Raw genomic sequence first — 18,372 nt, 5'->3', positions numbered from 1 at the left:
AATAATTCGAAAAGCACATGGTGAAAAAGAGGAGCGCAATAAAGACAAATTAAATGTCACATAGTCAATAAACTTAGGAGAGAAGAGGTCATTTAACATCCGGTACACGACGCTGCTTTTAGTCGTTGGCACTCAAAACACACTCGACGCGGCTTTTGGCACAGCTCTTCATGCACGACTATATCTATCACGTTACGACTATATTTATCACCCCCGTCTCTGCATAGCTGGCTGAGCTGGAGCGGCCGCTCCAGATGCCCCCCCCCCCCCCCCTCCTGACTCCTTACCTGGCTGAGCTGGAGCGCGGCGTCCTCCATGGTCCGTCCGACCGAGCCGCTCCTGACAGTACCTCCCCCCCCCCCCTCCTGACTCCTTACCTGGCTGAGCTGGAGCGCGGCGTCCTCCATGGTCCGTCCGACCGAGCCGCTCCTGACAGTACCTCCCCCCCCCCCCTCCTGACTCCATACCTGGCTGAGCTGGAGCGCGGCGTCCTCCATGGTCCGTCCGACCGAGCCGCTCCTGACAGTACCTCCCCCCCCTCCTGACTCCATACCTGGCTGAGCTGGAGCGCGGCGTCCTCCATGGTCCGTCCGAGCCGCTCCTGCCGCTCGGTGGTCTCCTTCACCTGGCGCTCCAGGCTGAGCTCCTCGTCCCGCAGCTCGGTCAGCTCGCGCCGCTTGTCGGCCAGCTCCTGCTCCTGAGCCACCAGCGACTCCTCCTGGTCCTTGACCTGCGACTGCAGACGGTCCACCTGGGAAGGGCGAGGGGGGGGGGAGTGCGGGACCAGTCAATGGAAAACACGGACATGGCCTCGATGCAGAGCATTAAGGCATCTTCACTTCTTGCTAAACGGCTAAAAAGATTTTAAGTTGGTTTCTGACAGCGAGATCGAAAACGCCATCCTTAAAAAAAATATATCGATGACAAAGAAGAATCGCATAAAATGGTGCATGTTGAAGCATCAAAGAAAGAATTACTTAAGAGTAAAGACGAGCAAGAAGTAGAGCTGGGAGATATCTATAAAACGCATTCAACACAAACAAGTAGGATGGCGAATAAAAGTGTTACAGTGCGCCTTCAACAAGTAGTTTTCACGATACGAAAAGAAGCATGGAGGCTGAGCAATAGACTTACTAACCCAGAGCATGAAAAAGCAGTGAGAAAATATGGATACATTTAAGCACGAGTGAGATTCCGGTACCAAAAATTGAAAAGGAAACATGTTAAAATAGCCAACCACGCATCAGAATAAGCTCTTTTCAACAACAATATCAGCTCAAAAGCACATGATACCGGACAATATATGCCATAACATCTGCAAAGACACTGATTCCACAGACGTTCCCAACCCGCTTTTCTTGCGGCGCTTCAAAGGACAGTTGCGGAAGAAGTACGCAGACAAACACCCAGCGGTCGCCACCGCCCTGTCTGGGCCCGCACTACACTCACCTTCTCCTGTTCACGCGCCACCTCATCTTTGGCGGCCTGGAGGTCTTTCTCCAGCCTACTGGTCTGTGGTGCAGCACGAGGGGCGGGAGGGTCAGCCGCCAGACCGCCGGCCGCCGACTACCGGGGGTGCAAACTAACACACGAGGCGGGCAGCAGAGCAAAACAAGGCCGGCACAACGTGATAAACACAAACCGAATCGGCCACTGTATGGCATGTAGGAGAATCAAACAAGATCAAACGTAAGATGTACACATGTTCTCGGTTGAAGAGCTCATTGAAATCACTTGGTCGTCTTGCATTTTTGTGTTTGAGTAAGCCGATACCAAAACAGCCAGTCATTTCAATAAGCTCCTATCGAGAAAATACTGTCTGCAAATAATGAACAATAATTATCAAAGAAATTGAACACAGTACATAAAAATAATACTTAAAATACCTCATAAATCATCAGTTCTAAAATAACAAAACCAACGGCGGTGTCGTGTCCAGGCCAATCATCTATTGGTTATGGCTCTCTAGGTCTCTAACACGGGAGCACGGGTGTGACACAAGCCACGGCCGGGTTATCTAGCAGTGCGTCCAACACGATTCTGGCAGACACGGGTCGCTAGCTCAGATAACGTTGCTGGGGTGGGTACGAAACATGCAGCTACAGGGCAGTGAGTAATGTATGTACCATATTAGATGGCAGAGAAAATTATCGTTACTTAAGATTGCCTGCAAGCGGCTTAATGTTAACAGAGGCAGAGGACTGGGATCAAAATTGGTATGGCCAGAGTTAGGAATGATAATGACGTCCGAAATACGATGGTTATTGGGGGCGGGACCCGGCTGCTCAGTTGACCTCAAAACGTTGAAGGGTTAGACCAATCCATTCACATGTCTATCATAAAGTGGCTTACATATAGTGAAATGTGATAAGATGTGCCTGTACGGGAGATGTTAGTAGTCAAATCATACAGGAACACAGGGCAGGAACATATCTAGATAGGTAGGAACCACGCCAATACATTTACTGGATTATGAAAAATGAGCACACGATTTATAAAGTGAAACACAATATAATTCAGAGACCAAAGTTCCGTTCCTTAGATTTTTGGGGCTCCCCCAGTGTACTGTCAGTGTAATCTATTTACATCCGTGCTGGGCGGCATGCTCCAACTCCGCGGGCAGGGGAAGGGGGGGCTATCGGTCCGACCGTGCACCCCTACCGGAGGGGGGTGGGGGCTACCTCGCCGACCCGCCGGAGACCCAGAGCGGTCAGAAACACATACCTGGGCAGCGAGATCGTCCAGTTTCCCGGCGGCGGCGCTCTTCTGGCCCTCCAGCTGTTTGAGGGTAGCTGATAGCGTGTCCAGCTCGCGCTGAATCAGAAACCGGTACGTCAACGGCTACCCCATTTCACTAGAGCAAAACATCGCTGTTCTCTTGTGAATCGCTTCACATTGCAACAAATGGCAAATTTAGAATCACGTTTCCAAAATACTGCAAACATTTAAAGATGAGCTGCGAGAGAATGGGCGACTGGCTCGTTCGTCATACATCATCCACCAAACTCACAGCACAAATCAACCGTCTTTCAATTGGGCACTGAAATAACAGCTCGGGCTCCTAAGGAACACCGCGACGACGCCTCACCTGCAGCGTGGAGGCCTCGGACGTTTTGCTCTTGACCTGCTCCTCGCGCTGACCGATCTCCAGCTCGAGCTGATTCTGTTCAGACACCAGCGCCTCGATCTCCTTATGCATGGCTTCCAACTCCGGGTTCTCATATGTCGGGCCCCGCTCCTAAGGGAACAGAAAGGGAGGGATTAGAACGGCCGGACCTCAGCGATACCTTACACCAGCCACCATTCATTACCGCACCTGTTGATTACATCATACCGGTACCTGACAGTGTCAGCATCAAGCACTTGCCAGCGACAAAGTACAAGTGATTATTACGGACTCACGCAACGCGCTGATTAAGTAAAGCTCGTTAAGCTGCACGCAGGTGACAGGCGACACCACGCTCCAAATTATGTACGAAGCAATGTCTCACTTCATCCAAGATGCCCGGTTCGTTGCCAGGATCGAAGCTCTTGTAGCGTTTCAACCTGAACTTGAACATGGCTGCTATAATTAATGGAAGGAACCAGAACAGTCGCGCCTTCCCAACCTCTGTCACGGATAAACCAGCACTGTGGCCGTTTCACGGGTCAGGACAGGCGCAGAAGCGGCTGCCAGCGGGCCATCCGGTGTAGACCGAGTATCGCACAGGAAGGAAGAAGGCGTCCGTCCGTCGGCAGGGGCCCTGTCCGGCGTCGAGCGCTGTTCACACGCGCGGGGGAGTAGCAGACGAAAACGGAGCGAAACGAGCGAAATCGACGCAGAGGCGCAGTCTATCTCGGCCACATCCGGCGAGTAACACGGGAGGGAGCTGGCGGACCAAAACACGGCGGTAGGACGACCTTGGACGCCCACTGTCCAGGGTACGCCTCCATTCGTGACCAGTTTGCCTGCTAGCGCCTCAAACAAGTAACAATACATATTCCGCTACGGCGCTGTTTAAAAATTTATAGGATTCTTACAATGCGCCGACCTTCAATATTAAAAGCACGAAATATATCACTTCAAAATATCAAGTGGCCTTACGATAATGCAGTGAGGTGACAGGGTATTGAGGCGATATTCTTCAAAGTTCACTATGAATCATAGCCATCAACGATCGATTCGTTCCCAGAACTTGGGAAATCAGCGACCCGACGGACTCCACCGTATCGACTGAGGCGACTGCTGCATGTTAGTCAAGAATCCGCGCCCCACCCATGGCGTCTGACCTGGCACTGACTTCGGAAATGTCCGGAGCACCGGCGCTGGAACTCACACGGATGCTCTGGACCGTCACAATACTGCTGGCTGTCCTGACAGCGCCCACCGACGCCCACCCCATGCTGGACGCAATCACCAACTGGGTCAAAAAGGCCGGCAAAACCAAACTCGGTGAGTGGACTAAGAAATACCAGCACCACCGATCCAAATGAGCTCTGCGAGCCAAATGCGCACGGTAATACGACCTGAGATACAGCTTTTCCTGTTTGTTCACTAACGAAGTGTGATCATTTTCCGTTAAATAGAGAACGTTCCTTTCCTCAATAAGCAGTTGATGAGGTCAATCCAATTAAAACCGCTCATTTATTAACAACTGCCATAAACTGCTGATTTATATGATTCCCAAGCGTCTCCTCATGGTGAAAAAATAAAAAAGATGAAAACACCTAAGCTCGGTCTGACAATCTTCCAGGTCAGGGCGTCATAAACAACTTTTTCACTGGAGGGCAGCTGAACAGTGACGAAACAACCGAGGACCCGATGGAGTTCGAAAAACAAATTTGGCTGGCGGAGACAGGTCAGTCAACAGTCGACAAACCGGGACGCTTCTGATTAAAAGTTTGGGACAACCAACGAACTACAAAGCAAACTTTCGAGCAATACCACTGTATAATTCAACGTCTATCGATCATATGTGGTTGGCATGATCCGTTTTAGTGCGCTTAGTGTTCCTGACAACTGAAATAAGGCTAAATCAGACACGTTATCGGCTCTTTCTCAGGTCAGGTCAAAATCCGCAAGTTTGTGCTGAGCCAGCGAGAGCGAGGGGACTACATTCTCAACTTCCGGAAGTACTACAAATGCATCTCGGAGAAACGTCGAGCCAAACAGACGGTCCAGAGCACCGCGCTGGTCATCAAGGCTGGGGCGACCATCAGGTCAGGTCGGGTCGGGTCAGGGCGAGTCAGGTCGGTATGGAGATATAAGACATATCAGTCCGCGGCGGTGACAGTCTAGGACTTGCTCGACGTCAGCTTTCAGTGTGTTTGCCAGCCTTTGCAATTAAGTGGCCGAGATCCATGTCATACGAAAGTGTGCCATAGTAAAAGCATAGCCAATATTTGCCGATATCGGCGACCAACCGATCACGATCGTTCAGTGTTCACCGTTCTAATGCTCGCAAACCGAACTAGCCAATAAAACCTTTTCTGTTCGCGATCCACACCAGCGGCGGGACCATGACATTCCTCTCCAACGAATGAACCCAATCCTGACCTCTAGACCGAGCCGTCTGCCGCTCAGCGACCCCAGCTCCGGTCCCCACCACTGACTCCGTGAGTCCGTGACCTCCCCTCAGCGCCCATTGCCCGGTCTGCCAGTACCCGAACCGGGGCGACGCCAGCATCTGGCGACGGATGCTCTACAAACAGACCGTCACAGAGGACGTGCCCGTCGATATGGACCATTTTATCGTGTCGCCCGGTATGAAACTGACCCTTCAGGGCGCGCTGCCCTCCGACTCCGGCATCTACATCTGTCAGAACTACTTCACAATCCACGCCGTCTACAACATCGACGTGGTGCCGTTTCTGCATCCGAAGACGGTAAGTGGAGCCACTCACAATCCCCAGCGTGCTTCCCTGCGCATGACAAATTCATTCCACCCATACAACCGTGTCCGCCATTCGTTGTCACAAACAAATATAATGTATCTAAGCTCAGCGCGGACATCTCTATCGTGTTCCGAACGGTAGCCAATATCCACCCTCCGACTCCAACGAGCTGGAGATTGCCACTTCTCCCATCCCAGAGGGGATGGGAGAGGTCAGCACCTCTCCCATCCCCTCTCTCTGTCTCACACACTCTTCTCTCTCTCCCTCGACACAGGTGCACGGTCCGAGCGCTCCCTCCGGACCGTACCCCGCCGAGTCCGTGGATCTGAAGGAGAACAACCTGCGCATCTTCACGGACTGGAGCCAGTGGTCGTCCTGCAGCCGCTGTGACCGGGTCAGGCCGGGTCACAGGGGGAGGGCTCACCAGTGGTCACACCGTGGTAAATGCTGGATGAGGGTTCTACGACGGGGGAGTTACAATAGAGGGAGGGGTTATAAGTGGAAGGGGTCACACACAAATTGGAGAAGGGTTACACGGGGAGGAAATGGGCACACGCGGGAGTGATCACACACTCATTCAGGCCATAAAAGGGCTACTGGAGGATGAGGGAAGCTGAATGGTGTCACGACTGACTGACCAAGGACACACGCCGGGTAGGCCGGCACGGGACCGGAGAGGGAACGGGTCGAGGAGGGGTCGATGTGAGCCAAATGGGGCACAACTGGAAAAGGTCAGACCGCTAATCGGGTCAAATGCCAAGGTTTCAGAACAAAATTGATTAGCGGGGGAGCGAGATAGTGAACGCATTGATTCGTCCACTCAGCTTCCCAAAAGAACGTTTTGATTTCGGAGCGCCTTGGATACAGCGAATATCTGAAGTCGCTCAATGTCAGGCGCAAAAATAACCGCCTATCAGACCACAAGATCGTCCGTCTTGACGGCTTCGTCATGAATCGCCTAGAATCAGTGAGATCACCTGATATCAAATATGTTGCTATCAAGCAGATCGCTATGGGGACTTGGTCAACAGCGTCAAGATATCAATAGGTCATTTATGCCAATCATGGGTTTATGTCATACACCACCAGGAGGTCCATGATAGCCAGGGTTCACCCGGCGCCTATAATGGCCCCATCCATCCCAGGGTCACCGGGGGTATCGGTCGACGCTGCGTGAACCGGCCACCGGGCACGGGTGGATCGATAACCGGGACCGCCGCGTGGACCGACCACTGGGCCCCTGTGGACTGGTCACGGGGGCGACTGGGGACCGGTGAGAGAGGCGGCTGTGGCCGGTCACAGGGGCCGCTGTGGATCGGTTGCTGGGGTCGTTGTGAGCAGTTGTCTGCTGGAGAACCGGAAGACCCCGGAAATTTAACTGGCACGTCCAACTGGACCATAAATGTCATAGAAAACTTACCGGAAAAGTGTTGACAATGTGCACTTGAATGTTAATATGATGATTTGTTTTGTTCATAGCAAAAAAAAAACTTACAACAATATTGTGGGTAATTTGGCACATAATATTGCTGCATAACCAATCAAATAAATTATAAAACACAGATATAAGAATACGGCAGTTCGACGACGGTGATACAAAAAAGCCGCTTCCGACAGAGCTTCTGCAATCCTAAGCCGTTCGTTGGAAACAGATCCCATATAAGATCGATGATAAGGCAGCTCTGCGAACCGAGCTCCGGCAGTAGCATGCTGGACGGCGGGGATTCAGATCGAGACGGGCGTGGGCTGGTGTTGGCTGCTGTCGGTGATTGTCGGGAACTGCCGCACACTGAGCTGTCCTAGCGTTTCTACTGAGTAGACTGAGTGTTTCTGCCGGTGCTGAATGATATCGTCCTATACATATGTTACAGTTAGTATGCGAAATCCGTTAGTTTGCAACGCAACTAGTTTCGTTGCAAACTACCTGACCGGCCAGGTAGTTTGCAACGAAATTAGTTCCGTTGCAAACTAACTGACCGTCCAGTTAGTTTGCAAACTAACTAGTTAGGATGCAAACTACCTAGTTACTTTGCAACGGAACTAGGTGTGTTGCAACGGAACTAGTTGTAATGAGAAATCGACGAGGCAGTGGCTCTATTTGTCGGTTATATTCAACTTTTATGTAAATTTTAGCAACGGTTGTTAAAACAAAGTTTTGTTTTTCTAACGGGTGACACTAAACATAAGACGGGTGGTCACATTTAGGAGAGAAACAGTGAATTAACCGGATTCGACTACATAACGTTACGATCACTGGAGGATCCATGAGAGGGGGGGGGGCGCCCAAAATCGCTCCGCCATCCACGCAGCGCCCGAAAGCGACAAATATTTACTTATTTTGAGAACGAAACGAAAACTGAACAACTTTTATAATCAAATACTTGTTTTAGATTGCACAGCCGTTTGTAAGGATTGGAATCAAAATCCGAAAGATTTTCGGAAAACTTTTTTGGGATTATGTCTCCCGCAACGTTTAAGTTTAAGACCATCTTTCTGGAACCGCCAGTGATCACCATAAATGTGTAGACATAACCTGCGCCCCACTGGGGGGGGGGCTATTCATAGCCCCCTCCCGTTTTTCTGCAATAACTTCTAAACCGCTTGACGTATCGCCGCCAAACGTTCAGTAGGTACATATGCTGCATCAATGTGACACCTTGTGTCAAAATTTGAACTTCGTATCTATCATAGGTCGGCCGGAAATGACGTCAGAGTGACGTCATGTTCGATTTTCAGTTTTCAAAATTTTGTTAACTTGGTAAATTATACATATTAAAATTTAAAATTTGTATTTTCATCTTTATTCAAAAACTTTTGGATTTTCCGATAAAAAAACGGAATAAATATGATAGAACACATACATATGACTTAGGTACTCTAGCAAGTTTTAGCCAGATATCTTCAAAAATGGCCAAGTTATACGCATTATAGCAAAAATTTCACAATTTTAAATTTTCAAATCAATTTTTCTGTACCAATTTGACAACGTACACCAATATAAACAACACCATCGTGTTCCTGAGCTCAAACTGCATCCAATAGACATGTTTTTTGTTGAAAAATTTCAATTTTAAAATTTGATATTTTTGACCTGAAAGTGACCTGACCTCAGCTATATTCAGATGAAAATGGCCTCAACTGACACAGGCGACACCAAATTCGAAATCTATGGCCTAAATGGACCATAAAACATGTGTCACGTGACCGATTTATGACATAAGATCTCCGTGACCTATGATGACCTGACCCTGACCTGAAAATCAAAGTACAGGTTTGGTACCCTCAGAGTATCTAAAGCATCTGTTCACGAGTGTGTAAACCAAAACTCAGCCTGATCTGACTTGTAAGACGGCAGCCACAGAGCCCAAAAGGTGAACAAGCCAAATATCGATAATTTTTACTTTGGCCTGACCTGTGACGATATCGGTGACCTCGAGGTCAATGAAATTTGGTTTCGCCCGACAGTTTTTCCGGGGGCTATTAGATGCCGTTTGAATTTTGACGATCGGCCCAGTAGTTTCGGAGTAAGGAGGGGGGGGGGGGTCTATGAATAGCCCCCGTAGGGCGTGTTATACACAGACCCCAGTGGGGCGCGGGATAAGCGGAAAGTAATGGTTCTGCTGCCGATTTCGGAATATTCCAGAACCGAGTCGCTGACGAGCTCCTACCTCCACAACCGATCAGTCTGTGACGCAACCTGCCCAGTGCCCTTTGATCATTGGCTGTTACCGAATGACCCGGCACCGCTAGGTCACCTGGCTAGGCAAGTCGCAGTGGGAGTCGGCCGGTGAGACAGATTCTTGATCGCACGCTTACCCCGCATCACGGGACAATATGGGACAATACAGTTCAGTTCTGTTGTGTGCGGCGGCGGTGGTGACTGGTGTTAGTGGGTGTCTAAAAAAATCAAAATCGTAAAATGCCCCCGGAACTGCCCCTCCTCTGGATCCGCCGGTGATCGTCACATTATGTAGTCAAAACTGTTTCAATTTTCATCCATAAATGTGAGCACCCGTCCTACACGTATGTCTAGTGTCACCCGTTAGAAAAACACAGCTTTGTTTTAACAACCGTTGCTAAAATTTACATTAAAGATGAATATAAACGACAAATAGAGCCACTGCCTCGTCGATTTCGCATTACAACCAGTTCCGTTGCAACACACCTAGTTCCGTTGCAAAGTAACTAGGTAGTTTGCATCCAAACTAGTTAGTTTGCAAACTAACTGGACGGTCAGTTAGTTTGCAACGGAACTAGTTTCGTTACAAACTACCTAGCCGGTCAGGTAGTTTGCAACGAAACTAGTTGCGTTGCAAACTAACGGATTTCGCATACTAACTGTAACACATATACGAGTAGCTAAGCTTCTACCGCATATCGACTGGGTTATCACCAGCTGGGAAACGGCTGACGGCCACATCACTTGGATTAGGGTAGATGTCTGTCTTCGCCCACTCGTCCTCTCATCTATCCCTCAGGCCGTCCAGCCTCTGAGCAACTGCCTTTTGTAGCCTATTTCATTTACTACATGATGACATATGCCCTCCTGCGTTACCATATTCTCTCCGGCAGGTGGGGAAGCGGTTCCGATCTGGAATGTGCTTTGTCCAACCCCTGGAGGCCGACAAACCGATACGACTCAAGCCCGGAGAGGAGAGCTTGGTGGCCAGTAAGTAAGAAATGAGTGCCATAAGCACCACACTGGTGGGCAGGAGGGACAGGGGGGGGGGGGGGGGCGCCCGGACTACAGTGGTCATCGGCGAGGAGGGACAGAGGTTTGTGCATCACCATTCGTCACAATAACCCCATTAGCAGTAACGACCGAAATGATAAATGGAGATTGGCTGACGCGTGGTGTACACTCAAACAGACGCTATCATCGATAGTCGATAACAGGTCGGTGATCAGACTATTGACGTGGTGAGAATCCGACTCCCGGCCAAGTTCGCGTGTTTTCACTACGTCATCCACAGAGGAAAAAGGAGCTTCATTTACAGTTGGTCGAGCAAAATACCTTAAAAACTTTAGCACACGCAAAGAGGGGAAAACACACGAAAACACGCAAAGAAAAGCTCAAATGGTTACAAAGTTCCGCTTGTCCGACTAGCCAGTACCGATCACCAGAGCTCTGTCCTTTTCCCCGGCAGAGTCGGCGTTTGAGCAGTTTCCACACGGCCTGCCCTGTGAGACCAAGCTGCTACCAAACGAATTACGCGAGCTGCAACCGGTGGCCGACAGGCGGGCCGAGAGAGAGGTCCGATTCTGCAAGGTAACCGACGGAGACGAGAGGAGAGGAGAGAGGAGAGAGAGAGAGAGAGAGAGAGAGAGAGAGAGAGAGAGAGAGAGAGAGAGAGAGAGAGAGAGAGAGAGAGAGAGAGAGAGAGGAGAGAGAGGACATGTTTCTGCCAGGTACCCGCAGCCACACACAGCGAGAGCGCTCTAATCTGAAACAAGTTAATCCAAAGCTACTTTGTAGCGTGCTTATATCGGTTGTGCATTTGCCGTACAGTAGGTCTATTAAAAAAGTCCCCAGCACCAGTGGGCGCTGCCTTCGCTGAGCCGAACCCCCGTCTGCCCGTCCCATATCGCGCCAGGCTCAGGTCAGGTAGGGTCAGCGGGACCGCTCGGTCCGGCCCGCGGGCGGTGGACGGGCGGCCGGTAACGCTTTCCACCAGCCAGCTGTATGTAGAATCCAACAAACGGGACGGCCACCGCTCAGCGCAGCGAAACCGGTGTTAAAGAATGGCAGTAGATGTTCATGGCCACAATGATTGTGAGATAGTCATTGTTAGCCCGTGCCCCACAGGAATGCCTAGACTCTCACGCCCTGTTGGAGGAGAAATGGGGATTGAGCATCATTCTTATAACTCAGCTTTGGGCATTTAAGTGACATTCGAAGTAGCGTCAAAAGTAGCAAAAAGAAGAAGAAAAAAAATACTTCAGCCAATTTTGGACCGGGTCATAACCAGAGGTCATGTCACTAGAGGTCATCGATGGTAAAATTTTGCTTAGACAAGGTGCGTTGCGCGCATTGGTGCATTGGGTTTCCAATTTCCATGGAAACATCAACAGACTCGGAAGCTCGCAACAGGGGCGCGGGAACTACTTTCCGACTGGGGGCACACCATAATAGAGGTCAACCTGGGGTCCCCTCAAATCTAGTTTTCTCACCGGTTTTAGGCCACTTATTTTTCATCCCTCGGCTTTTTCAACAAAAAAGAAAACATTTGCAAAAAAGTGTGGTATTTCGTCTCAAAGCTGTGGGGGCATCGCCCCCACGGCCCCAGAGTTGGGGGGGGGGCAAGCTGCCCCCACTGCCCCCCTGGCTTCCGCGCCTATGGTTCGCAACGCTAGCGTGGAGCCGAATTCATATCAACCGCCGCAACAATGCAGAAGCGCAGCGCAGCGTGCTGCAGCGCGGGGCCGTGAAACACCGCCCAGGGCTAATCCATGTGTCAGGGCAATCCAACCCACGTGATGGGCTCGGCCCCAGCGGAGCATGAGGTCCAGGACTCCCGCCCAGGCCCCCTGTCTCCCCCCTAATTCCTATCATCCTTCCCACTCTGAAATCGACCGAAAGAGCCTAACCTAACACAGCAATCAGCTCGTTTACCGCTATGTCTGAAATCTGAATAATATTGTCAGATTTAATTAGCGTCAACGGCTAAGCATGTAAATAACAACAACTGCCACCATCGGTATTATGAGAAAAAGCAATTGCTTTTCCACAAACACTTAAAAGTTTTTAGCTTAAAACTTGCATGAAATTAATTTTACCAGCCTCGTGTTTCTCTTATCAAAACGCTTCGAATGAATCAAAAGTTGATCTTTAAAGGTAATTTGAAAAATTTGGCCTATGTTCAAAGCCATGACCTGACCAGAAATGGTCATAATGCATAGCAGGATATTAGATCCGTATCGTGGAACTTTACAAACACTTCAGATGATTTCATAAGTCAAGCATGTCTCTCTAAAAAGTTAATTGTTTTCAAAACGGGCTTCGCTGAGGAAAACTAAATATTATATAATATTATATAATATTTAGTTTTCCTCAGCGAAGGCCGTTTTGAAAAACAATTAACTTTTTAGAGATTTATTAACCTGAGGAAAAGAATAATGACGCTTCGGCAACATTAAGCATGTCTATCGAAAATAATTATTACACGGCTCATATGTAAGCTGGGTGTGTGAACATGCTTGCGAGTATGTTGAACGCAACTGATAATGTTCTGTTGGCCACAATTTCTATATTTAATTTATCCTCCCGACTTTCTTATTTTTGTTAATGACACCTTGACGGTGTCGAGAAAAAAAAAACGCTCAGGAGATTTATCAGCCTGAGATACATTCAGTATAAGGAAGGTTCAAGGGTGCTAGATTCCTTCCGTCCTCACTATCCTCAGGAAAAACCAATCAGCATCGCCCCTAGTCTTCATGCTTCCCTCTCCGGACTGGAGGTCACCCCACCAGCCAACCTGTAGTTGATGTCGGATCCATTCCAGGACACATAATCCTCTTCGGGTGACCGTTTGGAAGACGGCTGGACCGTCCTGACAGGGCAATCGTCCCACGGGAACAGTCTCGCTTCCGCAGATCACTGTCGCTGGCTCGCACATCCCAATTTATACTACACCACAGCCTAGTTATGTCATAGCTCAGCTCGTTATGTTCTGTTGCAAGGGCCTTTTCAGACCGAAAAAGATGGCCCCCAACAAAACAAACAATTTTCTCATTCAGTATTGTATCTCATCAAGCACCACATGTTTTCAGAGTGTTTATTATGCGTTCCGTCCAAAAAAGTGCAGTTCAATTTTCTCCCATTTACTTGAGCTTTGATCAATCTCAAAATTGACCCGGCCTCTCTGTCAACAATGTCAAACTTGCAAAGTAAACGTTTCAAATACATATAATGTTGCCCATTAGAATCGCTGAAAGTTCTGAAGCGATCGGTTAGTCGGTGTATTTAGATATGATGAGCACAGGAACTTTCCTTGAGGTAAGGTCACTTGACGTAACCTGATGTTATGATCTTGAATTGGGCGAATATGAATTGACTTTGGCGGGAAAAAATGGGTCATTTGAAATCTTAAAATGCTAGATTTTAACAAAAATTGCAAACACTATCCCGGCCAAATATTGAATGAGAAGGGAGCGATTCCCCGACCCCATGTTTAGCTCCTATAATTGAGCTAGCTGCTAGAGCCTCGCGAAATAATAAAAAAAAAAACGAGCGCTTGCGTCGTTACGTGACGCAGCGACTGGCACCCCATTTTAAAATATCAGTGACCTCTTAGGGCAGGTCAAGGGCCCCAAGGCATTTGATCGGTTCTTGGTATATAACTAAACGCATTTTCGTCATTTCGATACAATCGTGTTTTCTGTTCTCAGACGCGTCGATTTATATGCTTTTTTGTTTAGGTGAAGCAATTTAGGATGTTTACCTCAGGTCAATGTCATGTTAGGGCAACGCAGGTCACGAAGCTGTTGAAAGGAGGACATGTTGCATAACATTTGATTCGGCAAGTCTTGCAAAGTCCATTGATGGCTGTCCCGACTGGCTAGCTCATTTTGATCGGGAGTTATTGACGAAACACTCCTATGACCCTAGTGACGTCATAAATGACGTCACGCAAGGTGAACAATGCAAAAGTGAAGCATTAGACCTTGCCAAGAATGCATGAAGTCACGATTTCATGTGCTTGAGGTATAGTTTCAGATCATTTCCGACGTCAAATTAACGGTTTCCATAATTCCCCATTATGCTTATACGACACTAAAATAATGCATTGCGGATTGCATCATTTTATAACCGACAACCGTGCAGAGGTTTACCTAAGACGTCATATTTAAGTGACCTGACCTGAAAACGTGGTTGATGTCAAGTGATCCGGCTTGAATTAAATGTAAGGCATGTGAAATGTCAGCCTTCTATCATCAGTGTGCTTTGAGCTAACGCAAAAAAAATGCATGGTGGCGGCATCCACCCCTTCTTCTCGGCCGGCGAGGGTTAAACCTCGCTTCGAATTATTGCAGATAATGATGTGACCAAAAGCAAAGTATTATTCTGTGTCTAGAACGACCGCTGAGTCGCTGACTTGTTGGACAAGATCCCCAATCTTAATTCGCTAGATGGGAATAAAATACTCGGTATGTGATACATATAGTTATACCCCTCGATTTGCCCTCGCGCTAAGTCTATTCTAATCATCACTGTCGCTTTTTTATCCGAGATGATGTCGCCGCTAAACGGGTTGTTTTGTTTGCTTGCTTGCGCTGAATGGCCATTACAGATTATTGAAGGATTATGAGAAAATAGGAATGGGGCAAGGGAGGATATGCATTGTAGGTGTTTAATTTAGATCACAAAGGCATCATTTCCGACATTGTGCAGAGTCATTATCTTCCCCTCCTCTGCACTGCGGCATCTCTGCGCCCCACACACGGCGTCCTCACTCCACGACCGGCCGCCGCCAACTGACCCCTCGCCGGGCGCCGCGACCTGACCCGTGTCGCTGCCGCGGCCTGCGCAATAGAGTCGGGGCTGGAATCCGGGGGTTCGGCCGGCCGACCGCCTCTGGAGCGGGGGACTTTTTTAGTAGACCTACTGTACAACGGAATGTAAATATTTGAATACGAGTTCCGCAGCCCAATGCAAACATGGAAATATGTTCCCGCTATGGTAAACCCAATCCGAAAACATTAATCAAACAGACTATGAGTTTAAATCTCGTGAATAGCAGCATGCAGACAATGTCGTCAATATCGCTGCAGACAGTGCCAGTTCCTGGACCTACTAGGGACTATCGCGCCCAGACGCTCATATTCCAGCACTGCCACGAAACTCAGCCTGACAGATTGTAGGGTTCCTAGAACCGACACCACCGTGACAGCGTGGCCCATCGACCGCGACGCTTTATGTTCCACCTCCGTGGCTCCCTTATCCCATGCATCACAGAACATCGTGACATTTCTCTTCCCTTACCTATCCAGTCTCCCTGCTGTCCTACAGCCACTCCTGAGACTACATATTTCCATCCTCTTCCCCTTTCCGTACTGCCTCATACACGGCCGCTCCACTACCACGACGCCCCCTCCCTCCCCGCCCCGCCCCGCCCCGCCCCGCCAGGTGCCGTGCCCCAACACCCGAGTCTGGATCGTACGGGACGCCTACGGAACGGTGCGCGAGATCTGGAAAAAGAACAACCGTAGCATCGTGGAACGACTGGAGGCGCCTCTCTCCAGCTATGTGCGCCGCAGTACCGTCTACACCAACACCGGGAAAAAGATACGGATCGTCTGCAGCGGGTGAGAGGGAGGGAGAGAGAGAGAGGGAAGGGAGGGAGGGAGGGAGAGAGGAAGAGAGAGAGAGAGAGAGAGAGAGAGAGAGAGGGAGGGAGAGAGAGAGAGAGAGGGAGAGAGAGGAGGGGTAGGTGAGGGGGAGGAGAGAGCATGAGAGGTGCGCTTGCTTTTACAACAGCGCATCGGTAGTTAGCAAAGTTCGGCGTTGTTCGCAGCTGGTAATCAGCGGTCTGGTTTGGAAACTCAAATTTCGATAATCAATGTCAACTGCAATGGAAAAGCAGCATTCACCTTGGTGGCGCTGTAACAACCCCAACTCGGCGGCCAACGCTTCACTTTTCATACAACTGTTGCAAAAAAGGAGCTTAGTTAAACATGAAACTAAATGTATTGATCTAACTTCAGAAATCTACGCTCCTGAAGGGAAATAGCTGCAATAAACATTCATCGTGCATGGAAAGGCTGCCGCGCCACGCCTACAACCGGTAGTTATATCCATCGATTCCCGCACCGTCGATGCACGGGCGGGCGGCGGCCACGCCAGCTCCCCTCTGACCCCTCCCCCCCCCAGGTCAGATCACAGCTCCGTGGTGCAGTGGCAGAAGAGCAGCCGCCTCCTGGACCCGGTGGGCTACCGGCGGGAGACCCACGGCAGGGTGTTCATCGACATCAACAAGGTCATCCATATCAGGAAGGCTGCCTCCCAGGACTCGGGACTGTACACGTGAGCACTTGAGGGCCGATAAGTTGGAGTGGGCATGATAAAATTAGCGGCACTTCAGGCGGGACTGAGTGCGGGAGAATCGTGGGAACTAAAGTAAAGTGCTGAATCAGAGATCGTTGGATCAATGAAGAATAACGAAGAATGAAAAGAAAGGCAAGTGGTAAATTAACCATCACAATTATAAAGTCTTTATGTTAATGAGTTTTTAAGTTCTTGTAGAAGCCAATGGACCAGTGAAGTCCTCGGTGCTGGACGGCGATCATTAGCAACCCCGCAGCTTTCTCCAAAAACCCCAGTGGAACACAGAACTACGAAGCTGAATATCCAGACCAATTGACTGCCCATTCAGCCCACTGGTACTGTGACCACCTCGTGTGCCCCCGGTCTGCCCTCAGGTGCTGGCAGAAGGACAACATGGTGGCCTCTGTGCAGCTGGTGGTCGAGTACAACATCTACTTCAAGTACAAGGAGTACATCGTGGTCATAGGGATCAGCGTGCTGGCCGCGGCCATCGGTGTTGGTATTCTCTGTATGTGCGCCAAGTCCTGCTACAAGCGCTGCGGAGGAGGCAAAAAGAAACCCAAGATGATCATCGCGAAAACGTGACGAAACGACAATATGTGAAATGAATCGATGATATGTGAATCGTAATGCAATCCTAAGTGTTTGCAGTGTGTTGTGAATCGAACAATGAAGCAAATTATAACAGAGAGTGAAAGAAGGAAAATGACAGATTATTTCCTTTCGAACATCTACTTGTAATGAACAAATATTTAATTATGCGCAGTTCGTCTTGTGTCGAGAAAGCTGTCGGAGCGTTATTAGTACTTCAGTGACTGTTTACAGTCTCTGTGACTGCTACACATTTACTAGTCTGCATCGACATCGTGACTCATGAGCCATGCACGTCATGCCATTCATATCACCACGACCTTTTAGAAATATAAATAGCAAATGTGTGTGGGTGGGTGGATATGTAAGGTGATAGCAGCCCACAAACATCCTATAACCGTGATACGACTGTCCTGTGGAGAGCGAATACTAACGTGATAGCGATCCCACAATATAAACAATCACACGGTACTCGTGGTTTCTTTCATCCGTCCCTACATCATCTTGTGGTGAGCACTAAGCACTTACTATCGGTCCACTCTAAAGATCATCTCTCAACTTCAGAGCAGATCGGTCTATAACGACTGAATCAATCTGTTTAGCCCCGCCAACACCGGAGCCCTCGTTATTCAGATCACACCACCTCTACAGACTCCACTCTCGCCCGTTTCGTGAGTACGCGATAGTGCGCCTGAAGCGTTATCCGGATAATCCCATCACCGTCCTGATTATCATGCACGCCACAACGCCGGCGGCTGGGGGCCGCAGGCGGGGAGGGTTCGCTGGGAGTGACCTGTCATGGAGCCGGCGGCTGGGAGGGGGCGGCAGGGGGAGGGTTCACTCGAGTCTCGGACTGACCTGTG

At 49.4% G+C, this 18,372-nt stretch overlaps 2 protein-coding genes across 5 annotated transcripts in view; one reads left to right on the top strand and one right to left on the bottom strand.

The window, feature by feature from the left end:
* The window catches only part of LOC122369291 (epidermal growth factor receptor substrate 15-like 1), a 30,575-nt gene that overhangs the window by 5,148 nt on the left and 7,055 nt on the right, over positions 1 to 18,372 (bottom strand). For 3 of the 4 annotated variants that reach the window (XM_043343922.1, XM_043343925.1, XM_043343924.1), the window contains exons 10-13: positions 3,089 to 3,238; positions 2,725 to 2,814; positions 1,450 to 1,512; positions 554 to 751 (exon numbers count right to left, since the gene is read on the bottom strand). In XM_043343922.1, the coding sequence (XP_043199857.1) occupies positions 554 to 751; positions 1,450 to 1,512; positions 2,725 to 2,814; positions 3,089 to 3,238 (501 nt within the window). The remainder of the gene's footprint in view (positions 1 to 553; positions 752 to 1,449; positions 1,513 to 2,724; positions 2,815 to 3,088; positions 3,239 to 18,372) is intronic. The other variant, XM_043343923.1, reaches the window with a different exon arrangement.
* Positions 4,085 to 17,980, top strand: LOC122369292 (Ig-like V-type domain-containing protein FAM187A). Its single transcript, XM_043343927.1, has 10 exons — positions 4,085 to 4,432; positions 4,734 to 4,838; positions 5,043 to 5,199; positions 5,619 to 5,865; positions 6,149 to 6,268; positions 10,447 to 10,543; positions 11,022 to 11,143; positions 16,001 to 16,179; positions 16,745 to 16,897; positions 17,293 to 17,980. The coding sequence occupies exons 1-10, from the start codon at positions 4,258 to 4,260 to the stop codon at positions 17,501 to 17,503; spliced, it is 1,566 nt and encodes a 521-aa protein (XP_043199862.1). The 5' UTR covers positions 4,085 to 4,257; the 3' UTR covers positions 17,504 to 17,980.

This window comes from Amphibalanus amphitrite, unplaced genomic scaffold (genome assembly GCF_019059575.1).
Source record: "Amphibalanus amphitrite isolate SeventyFive unplaced genomic scaffold, NRLGWU_Aamphi_draft 001023F_arrow, whole genome shotgun sequence".
Classification (NCBI taxonomy): Eukaryota; Metazoa; Arthropoda; class Thecostraca; order Balanomorpha; family Balanidae; genus Amphibalanus; species Amphibalanus amphitrite.
This window is presented reverse-complemented; position numbering and strand designations above follow the sequence as displayed.

Bases quoted from the DNA above. Each gene is read 5' to 3' on its own strand.
- LOC122369292 (XM_043343927.1), top strand. From the start codon at position 4,258: ATGGCGTCTGACCTGGCACTGACTTCGGAAATGTCCGGAGCACCGGCG. The intron at 4,839-5,042 runs GTCAGTCAACAG...GCTCTTTCTCAG, and splicing joins AATTTGGCTGGCGGAGACAG to GTCAGGTCAAAATCCGCAAG. The intron at 5,866-6,148 runs GTAAGTGGAGCC...CCCTCGACACAG, and splicing joins CGTTTCTGCATCCGAAGACG to GTGCACGGTCCGAGCGCTCC.